The sequence below is a fragment of the Struthio camelus genome, chromosome 2 (genome assembly GCF_040807025.1).
Source record: "Struthio camelus isolate bStrCam1 chromosome 2, bStrCam1.hap1, whole genome shotgun sequence".
Classification (NCBI taxonomy): Eukaryota; Metazoa; Chordata; class Aves; order Struthioniformes; family Struthionidae; genus Struthio; species Struthio camelus.
In genome coordinates this window covers 100,878,458-100,888,490 of record NC_090943.1, presented here as the reverse complement: position 1 = coordinate 100,888,490, position 10,033 = coordinate 100,878,458, and the positions used below count along the sequence as shown (strand labels likewise).

Sequence of the window (10,033 nt, the reverse complement as noted above, 5' to 3'; positions counted from 1 at the left end):
ACTGACATCAGAACCCAAAGTTAATCACCATCCTGGCGGTAGCTGAGGGTGCGATGTGCCATGCACAGCCTCTGCCTGGACGTGGAAGGAACCACCCTGCCTTGCCAGAGCCCAGGCTGTGTTTTGAATTTCTGACATTTACAATGTTTTCACTGGACTATCTGTACCAAAGCCAAAAAAATGTACAGGGAGTCTCCTGAACTTTCTCCTCTTCCCTAATTCACTTCACTTGTTTTTCTTTTGTCTGGCTCTCTGAAATATTTCCTTTGATCAGCTTCTTTCAGCTGACTTCTCTCCATGCTCTCCTTCGACTTGAACAGAAAAGAGGGAGCCACACATATATATTCCCTTTGCAAAGTTAGCTGGAATGAGTAATTGAGTAATGTAGACAAACAGAATGTGCACACGTTTTTCATTGGCAGGTAGAGTTAACATAGTTTGCAAGCTAGTCCTAGTACGTTAAATACCTAAGCTAAAATTTTATCCGGTGCTTAACACGTGAGAAGAACAATCTTAGGTATATGCATTATTTTTTATTGCTCACAGGCAGCTTACAATGTGTTTCATTTTTACTAAGCTACAGCAGCATTAACAGAAATGAAAATAACACCCTGGTGAGTGCTGAGTGCACAGTAGCTCTAAGCTATGGGTTTTGGCAATGAAGAGGGAGTTAGGTGCTGAACTACTGCGGGTAGTTTTAAATTCTCATTTAAATGCACCACTAATAACAGAGAGAACATTCCTTTTCACATTGACCATTAAAGAACACTTGCACTGGAGTCAGTTTTGCCTGTTTATTCGAGTTTACAAAGCACATCTCCAGTGTTTTAGATGTTAACAAGATGTTGAGGCTAATAACAGAAATCAACTATATTGAGCAAGATTAGTAAACATGTGAATGGAGTGTAATTATATGGCAGGCAGCTTTATGTTAAACAGCGCTTTAAATTAACATGCTTTCTGTCAAAGCAATCATGCAGTCAGTATAATTAGGTTACTTTTGCTGCAAGATTAACTGAAACCAAGAAAAAGGAAGAAAGAGTGTTGCGTTCAGTTTTCTTGTTAAAAATAGAGGGTAGATATTGCAGATATTAATATTCCAGAATGTTTCTTGTTAGAAGAATTTGGCTTCATGGTGAACTTTCTGAGCAGACATTCCTAATTACAGTCCTTGTTAGCCCAATTTGTTATCTATCTAGGTTGGAAGTCACAGCAGTGTTAAAATTATCCCTCTTCTTAATTTTTTCCAGACTTGATGAAGGGCAGTCCAAACAAGAGCTGGCTTGCATTCACGGGTCTTTTACAGAGTGGTGCCAAGCGCATGAGGGAGTTCTTTTACCAGTGACAAGTTTTAACCATGGACACACCCTCACGTAGATTGTGCAAGAGATGAGAAATCCGTGTAAACGAACAGATGAACACAGTTTTCTTATTCATAGCAGTTGCAGAGTTATCATGTAAGAGGCAAACATTTCATATTTTCCACTAGTTTTCCATATGCCTGATGACACAATGGCTTCACCAGAAGCTGCAATGCATTGAAGAAAGGATTTACCACAGCTGCATTTATTTTCCTCTACTTCACGGCTTCAGTGTTCATGGAGAGATTGTTTGGCTTGAAGAGGAGCCTTCACTTGCCTTTCCGCTTGTAGTCCGGTATTACTATTGAATCTCCTATTCAGAAGCAGAGGAGAACAGATTGCTTAAAAAAAGGAGCAATAGAGAAGGCCTCTCACAGATCAGGGATGCTTCTACGGGCGGGGATGTGAACCAGTCCGCAGCCTTCCAGCATCCCTTGGGAACTAGGTCTGCCTGGGGCAAGGAGAGAGCTATGAATGCACGGCTTGAACCAGCTTTTAATGCCTAAGAGCTGCAGAAGCTGAATGTGCCTGGGATGCACCTAGCAAGCAGGTGGCTGTTTGATTTCCGAAGAACAATTTGAAATCTACCATGGACCAAATCCATTGCTAGGGGGGAAAAGTGTCTGCCAACAACTGAGCTTAGCCTGGTTGGTGTAAGAGTATATGAAAAGCTTAAGAAATAAAGTTCAACTGAAAAGGCATCAGATATTAATTCTTGCACACAGCATGTTGCAAATGAGATATATGAAGCATCTTCCTGTGGCTGGCCAGGATGGCACAGGACCTCCTAAAGACATCTTTCTGGAGCAACAGCCAGAGATCAGACATGCTGCCCTCCAGCCCCGGAGGTGATACCAGCCGTATGTGATTAGGAATTCCTACCATCTAATGCTGCCTCAGCCTCTCTTCTGTCCTAAGAAGGATCACCCACTCACAGGGAACCCTCTTCTAAAGCTACTTCCCTTGTCTGTAGACCTCGGAGACTCTGAGACTCTGTAACCACTTTATTTTATTTATTTTCCAGTCTACATAGCATGTGGCAATTGACCTGATATGCAACACAGGCCTTAAAGTCCTTCCTTCCGACATGATCCTGGAAATATCTTATGCGGAGGAATACAAATAAGTGTTTCAAAGACAGAAGAAGAAAAAAGCCTATTATGCCAGGGCTAGCATATTAGCAAGCATCTGTTAATATGTTTGGCCTCCAATGATGAAACTGGAAGCCTGAGCTGCCAGAGCTGCTGATCATGTCTCCCTCCAGCGGATCATTAGGCAAACTTGTCAGCAGCAGTAGGTCATGTAACAGAAGAGGTGTGTTTTCTTTAAATAGGTAGGTAGATTCCTGTACCCCAGTGGTAATCTGCAACTTGACTGACAAATAGGAAGGTTATAAATATGCCATCACAAGCCTGTGGCACAGCTAGGATGAATGGATGAGGCAAAAGTAAACACAAATGTTTGATTTGCACACTCTGGGCTTTTAAATATTACTCTTTTTCTCCTGACCTTGAGTTCCATTCATCACTGGCAATATAGTGAAATTGTAGAAATAAACATTGTTACTTCACTGAAAGAAATTTATATAACTTGGAGTATTCTTTGTTCTCTAAGGCATGATAGAACAAATGAAAATATTTTCTAGATAGGAAGCTCTGTTTAAAATGCCCTAGGACATTAAATAAGTAACAGGACTGTGATAAAGAAGGGTAGAACCTGTGTCTAGATTGATAATTACCTGAAGAACACAAGCATTTTAAAGTTCATACAAAAACTACCATTCATAACTAAGCCTGTGCCCATTCAATGCTAGAGTGACTTTTTACCTCACACAAATACCCTTTGTATTCTTTGATTTGTTGCTTGGGTTTCTGCAGTCTCAACTCAATAGCTGATCAGTAAAATGAAAGCATAAAGAATTCGATCTTATATTATCATATTACTTTATATTGTACAGATTAATGGGCTGTCATATAGGCTGAGTTTCCCAGTAGCTGACGATACGGTATTAAGGGAGCTTGGTTTCACAAGCAGGTAAACACACAAATAAAACCATGGCCGGGGGGCGGGGGGGGGAGTGCAGAAATCTGTTCCTAAAACATGATATATACTTACGTAAAATGTATTTCACAAAAAAGTACTTCAAAAAGAAGAGATAAAATATGTAAAAAAAGAAGATTGCCCTATAACTTTAGCTTAGCCTTGCATGAATACAATTCAGCAATGTCTTTGGCTGTATTTAGTTGTAAGAAATGTTTCCTATTTGCATCAGCAGGGTCTTCAAGAGCCTCTAGACAATCTGGAAGAGGATATCCCTCCATGTCCTGTCTTCACGAGGAGTTTACTTCGCTGTAAGTTTCTTCTTTTTCCTGACAGCAATTATTTGCATGAACCACAGTATACTGGCTTACCCCTTGCAGTAAACCAGAATGCTTCCCTGGCTTTGGAAATATGTTTAATTCTGGCATTGCTTCCCTTGGTGTTCTTTAGCCAGCTGCTGACCAAAGCTTTCCCTACCAGAGGAAGAAGGAGCTGCAAGTCTGGGGAAGCCTTCTGCTGGGATTGGTAGCAGCTGTTGCTCCTTTTCTCACTACCAGTCTGGGCTCACCCTGCTTGGGCCAGCTCCCTTTTTGCCCCGTTTCTCTCCCCGTTCCACCACTCAGGGAAGAATGTTTTCTTTGAACTTGGCAGATGCCTTGCGACTGTAAAATCTTACAAGTGATTTGCCTGGTTTCCCTTAACAAGCATTTAAATCTCTAGCAGAGTAGCTAGTTGTCGCTAGCCAATAAGACAGCAAGGATCACATATAGCTCCTATTCACATACATTTCAAAGTATTGAAATGAAGCAGCTGCTGCAAGTGTTTCAGTGTGCCTGCTAGATGAAAGACAAATGAATCCACTGCATCTTCAAACACTGGTACCAGAGAAGAGACCTCACCTTAAATGTTGCTCTTTCTACTTTGGAGAACTTTGATCTGAATTTCTCCTGAGGATCTGTTTGTCTCACCAGAAGCAAAATCCTAGGGGAAACCGTTTTGCTTTATTTTTGAGGACTCCTGTTTGACAGGTCAAAATAAAATGAGATCAGTTGTCCATGTGATGTTTTCTACCCATCAGGAATGAGAGAAAATATCACGCGATTCATCTTTGGTACTCAGACCCTGCAGCCAAATTCTCAGCTGAGGTAAATTTATGGGGGCAAAAGAATCAGCGCATTGTTTCCAATTATCCTCTTTGGAGTTTCTATATTACTCAGCATTGTCTAGTACTGTAGGAACTTCGGGATTTAAAACAAAAAAAAGTCATTACTGATACTATTTTCTGTGCCGCTCAGCCTGTGCAGCTGCGTTGCCGTAGTTACCATGAATCCGACTGTGCAAGTACAGGGAAAGGCGAATGAGAAATGATACATTTTTAAAATCTCAAATACTATATGAAATAGTTTGTCTATAAATAATAAAACATATTTAGGGCCTGGTGTCTCTTGGCTGCTCTGAAGAGGAAAAACAAGGTTATATTATTAGGCAGCCTGGATTTCCAGCTCTCAGAAGTGATACCACATCTTTTTGGTGGAACACAGGATGTTTAGCTTTAAAAATTACTTGTTCATAGCTGAAAGCTGCCATTCATGGACTCTGGAATAATTTGGAGCTAAGTATACACTTATGGGTGGAAAGGAGTAAGTATTTACATATTTGGTACTTTTTATTTTAGGAAAAATGATAGTGGCCTGAAGCTATAAAGCAACATGGAAGAGAGCCCTTATAAAACAGAGAACACCATGAGAAAAACTTCATTTGAAGCCTGCAGTCAGCCACAAGATGCAAGTTCACTGGAAACCAAGGTGCTGACACTTATGAAACTATTAGTTGATCACTTCTTGCATCATCTAATATACACAACTTATCTTAATGTTTCTGGACACAAACTCAGCATGTCTTCATGCTCCAAATGGGAGGAAGGAAGGAAAAAGAAGTACCTACCCTGCAGCCTTAGTCCTTGGGACAAAGACTGACCGGTCAGAGCAACCCAATGGGACTGGTTGCAGGAGGGATGCAGCGTGGGAGCGTCGTGGCAGATGTTGATAGGCATATTTGTTTGGTGGTTATAGACGGCATCAGAGTTGTTTCTCGATTTGCCAGTCGGAAGCCAGTGGACAATTACATTATTCTGTAGCCTGTGGCTTTCAAGGGCAGAGTAGGAATCAAAAGGGAGTGACTGTCACCGTCCACCTCATTACGAGGCTATGTCACTCCTTAAGTCTCCTTGTGCCCTGGCAGTGCCTGCACTGGTGTAGTTGCACCATACCTGAGCCTGTCCCTGTGCCTGCTGGGGACTCAGCCTGGCTCGCAGGCACAGGCAGAAGGATATCACCATGCTGTTTGCATTATATCAACTAGAAATGTAATGCCATTTGTTGGCGGTGGTCTGCGAGGTCAGTGCATAAATCACTGTTCTATGAGCAAGAGACTAAATCTCAGTGAAAGCTCAAAATAATGTTCCACATATCACTTCCTTGGTGGGGGTGTATGGATGTTAAGGAGAGGTGAAGAACCTTGTCCGTTCCCACCACAGATTTTTTTGTTTTGTTTTGTTTTGTTTTTCCATAGGGATATTTTAACTGTATCAGTTCCTTTACTGTGATGGGAAGGTGAGACAGGAAAAGAGTAGGATGAAAAACGCAGGTGGAGCCATTTTGCTGCAAGAAAAAAGGTATGCTGGAATAACATCTCCATGCAATTTGCAGCTGTTTTTACTCAGGCAGTGCTGAACAGAAGATTTGTCTTAGTCAGGAATACATCAAGATCCTGGCACACTATAATTTGGAATAGCTTCGCTCAGGTTGTGTTTCAACAATGTCAGGATACTATCAATACTAACGACAGGGCACTAACGACACGAAAGGCAAATTGGAAACCATCAAACGGGACTTCAGAGCTCTGGGAATGGTGGTTGAGGGTCTGGCAGCCCAGGTCGTTTTCTCCTCAATCTTGCCTGTGAGGGGAAAGGACGGGAGGAGGAGTAGACGAGTTTTCCAAGTTAACAACTGGCTGTGTTGCTGGTGTTGGCAGCAGGGCTTTGGTTTCTATGACCATGGAACCCTGTTTGAAGATCAACAGCTGATGGGGAGTGATGGGATCCACCTTACCAAGCAGGGCACGCGCGTCTTTGTCAACAGTATTGGCCAGCCTGGTAAGGAGGGCTTTAAACTAGGAAAGATGGGGGAAGGGGAGTGGTATAGTGACAGGGTAGTCAATAAAACACTACTCGAGTCAGGATGCCTCCAGCAGGTGCATACAGCCAGGGGAGACAGCATGGGACATGGCTATGGAGGATCTTCTTGCACCTCTCCTGGGAAGCTTACATGCTTGACTGGCTCTCTGAAATGCCTGTATACCAATGCACGCAGCATGGGGAATAAACAGGAAGAGTTAGAGATCTGTGTGCGGTCACAGGACCATGATCTCACTGCAGTTACAGAGACATGGTGGGATAGCTCACATGACTGGGATGCTGTCCTGGATGGCTGTGTGCTTTTTAGGAAAGACAGGCCAGGAAGACGAGGTGGTGGAGCTCTTTATGTGAGGGAGCAGCTAGAATGTGTGGAGCTCTGCCTCGGGGTGGATGAAGAGCAAGTTGAGAGCCTATGGGGAAGGATTAAAGGGCAGGCTAACATGGGCGACACTGTTGTGGGGGTTTACTACAGGCCACCTGATCAGGAAGAAGTCGTCGATGAGGCCTTCTACAGACAGCGGGAAGTAGCCTCACGATCACAGGCCCTGGTTCTCATGGGGGACTTCAACCACCCTGACATCTGCTGGGAAGACAGCACAGCTAGGCACAAACAGTCAGAGAGGTTCCTGCAGAGCATGGATGATAATTTCTTGACCCAGGTGCTGGAGACGCCAACGAGGAGAGGTGCAATGCTAGACCTTGTACTAGCAAACAAAGAAGGTCGAGTTGGAGATGTGAAGGTTGGGGGCAGCCTTGGCTGCAGTGACCGTGAGATGGTGGAGTTCAGGATCCTACGAGAAGGGAGCAGGGCAATGAGTAGGAGTGCAAGGCTGGACTTCAGGAGAGCTCACTTTGGCCTCTTCAGGGACCTACTTAGGGGAATCTCATGGGGTAGGGCCCTAGAAGGAGGAGGGGGCCCAAGAAAGCTGGTTAATATTCAAGCATCACCTCCTCCAGGCTCAAGATCAGTGCATCCCTCTGAGGAAGAAGTCGAGCAAAGCGGGCAGGAGACCTGCATGGATGAGCAAGGAACTCCTGGCCAAACTCCAACAGAAGAAGGAAGTGTACAGAATGTGGAGAAGGGGACAGGCCACTGGGGAGGAATACAGGGACGTTGTCAGAGCGTGCAGGGATGTGACAAGGAAGGCTAAGGCCCAATTGGAATTAAATCTGGCAAGGGATGTCAAGGACAACAAGAAGGGGTTCTTCAAATACATCAATAGCAAAAGGAAGACTAGGGAAAATGTGGGCCCGCTGTTGAATGGGGCGGGTGCCCTGGTAACAAAGGATATAGAGAAGGCAGAGTTATTGAATGCTGCCTTTGCTTCAGTCTTCACTGCTAAGGCCAGTCCTCAGGAATTCCAGACCCTGGGGACAAGAGAGGAAGGCTGGAGAAAGGAAGACTCTCCCTTGGTCGAGGAGGATCAGGTTAGAGATCTTTTGTCCAAACCTGACATCCATAAATCCATGGACCCCGATGGGATGCACCCACGAGTGCTGAGGGAGCTGGCAGATGTTATTGCTAGGCCACTCTTTATCATCTTTGAAAGGTCCTGGCAAACAGGAGAGGTGCCTGAGCATTAGAAGAAAGTCAATGTCACTCGAGTCTTCCAAAAGGGCAAGAAAGAGGAGCCAGGGAACTACAGGCCTGTCAGCCTCACCTCCATCCCCGGAAAGGTGATGGAACAGCTCCTCCTGGAGGTCCTCACTAAGCATGTGGAGGACAAGAAGGTGATCAGGAGTAGTCAGCATGGATTCACCAAAGGGAAATCATGCTTGAGCAATCTGACAGCATTCTATGATGGAATGATTGGCTGGGTAGATGAGAGCAGAGCAGTGGATGTTGTCTGCCTGGACTTCAGCAAGGCTTTCGACACTGTCTCCCATCACATCCTCATAAGCAAGTTCAGGAAGTGTGGGCTAGATGAGTGGATGGTGAGGTGGATTGAGAACTGGCTGGATGGCCGAGCTCCGAGGGTTGTGGTCAGTGGTGCGGAGTCAAGTTGGAGGCCTGTAGCTGGCGGGCTCCCCCAGGGGTCAGTCCTGGGTCCAGTCTTGTTCAATGTATTCATCGATGACCTGGAGGAAGGCACAGAGTACACCCTCAGCAAGTTTGCTGATGATACTAAACTGGGGGGAGTGGCTGACACACCAGAAAGCTGTGCTGCCGTTGAGAGGGACCTGGACAGGCTGGAGAGCTGTGCGGAGAGGAACCTCCTGAAGTTCAACAAAGGCAAGTGCAGGGTCCTGCACCCAGGGAGGAATAACCCCCTGCACCAGTACAGGCTGGGGACTGACCTGCTAGAAAGTAGCTCTGCAGAGAAGAACCTGGGAGTGCTGGTGGACAACAAGTTAACCATGAGCCAGCAGTGTGCCCTTGTGGCCAAGAAGGCCAAGGGGATCCTGGGCTGCATTAGGCAGAGTGTTGCCAGCAGGTGGAGGGAGGTGATCCTGCCCCTCTCCTCAGCCCTGGGGAGGCCTCACCTGGAGTACTGTGTCCAATCCTGGCCTCCCCGGTACAAGAGAGACATGGCACTACTGGAGAGAGTGCAGCGGAGGGCTACAAAGATGATGAGGGGACTGGAGCATCTCTCCTATGAAGAAAGGCTGCGAGAGCTGGGCCTGTTCAGCCTGGAGAAGAGAAGACTGAGAGGAGATCTGATCAACCTGTATAAGTATCTGAAGGGGGAGTGTCAAGAGGATGAGGCCTGTCTCTTCTCCGTGGTGCCCAGCAACAGGACAAGAGGCAATGGGCAGAAACTGAACCACAGGAAGTTCCACCTAAACCTGAGAAAAAACTTCTTGACTGTGAGGGTGACAGAGCATTGGAACAGGTTGCCCAGAGAGGTGGTGGAGTCTCCTTCCCTGGAGATATTCAAAACCTGTCTGGATGTGATCCTGGGCAATATGCTCTAGAGCACCCTTCTAACCCCCAGTCTAGAGGTTGAACTAGATGATCTCCAGAGGTCCCTTCCAACCTAAAGCATTCTGTGATTCTGTGATTCTGTAATACCAGCTTAACGAAGACCTGCCCCTTTCTTGGGTGAGAAATGGATCAGGAAAAAGATCCAAGTTAAAAATCACTGCTTGCAAAAAATAAGAATGTGTGCTAGAGTAGGAAAGAGTTGGGGGCAGTGGGCAGGAACTCACTGAGATGTTATTGCTCTCAAAGTCCCCATATTATCAAACTGCAGATTTAGATACTACAGCGCAACCAGCTATGGGCGTGCAAATTGCAGCTTTTCATCAATGTACAGCAAATCTAGGTAATGTTGTCAGTCCTGGAGGTGAAGAGCTGAGAATATATTTAAAGTAACAAGAGATTACACACGTGCCCTGTGCTTGGATGAAAACACCAAGTAATCATTAGGGCTATGCTTTTGCGACTCTTTTGAAAAATATGAAGCATGAATGGAGGAACAGACCTACCACACAC

The 10,033-nt window shown here is 45.3% G+C and overlaps 1 protein-coding gene across 4 annotated transcripts in view; it reads right to left on the bottom strand.

Moving 5' to 3' along the window:
* Positions 1–520: 520 nt before the first annotated feature.
* ADTRP (androgen dependent TFPI regulating protein) overlaps positions 521–10,033 on the bottom strand; it is a 36,195-nt gene continuing 26,682 nt past the window's right edge. For 3 of the 4 annotated variants that reach the window (XM_009677972.2, XM_009677973.2, XM_009677971.2), the window contains one exon: positions 521–1,674. In XM_009677972.2, the coding sequence (XP_009676267.1) occupies positions 1,590–1,674 (85 nt within the window). In that variant the 3' untranslated portion in view covers positions 521–1,589. Of the gene's footprint in view, positions 1,675–8,081; positions 8,677–10,033 lie in introns of those variants that run through there. The other variant, XM_068931853.1, reaches the window with a different exon arrangement.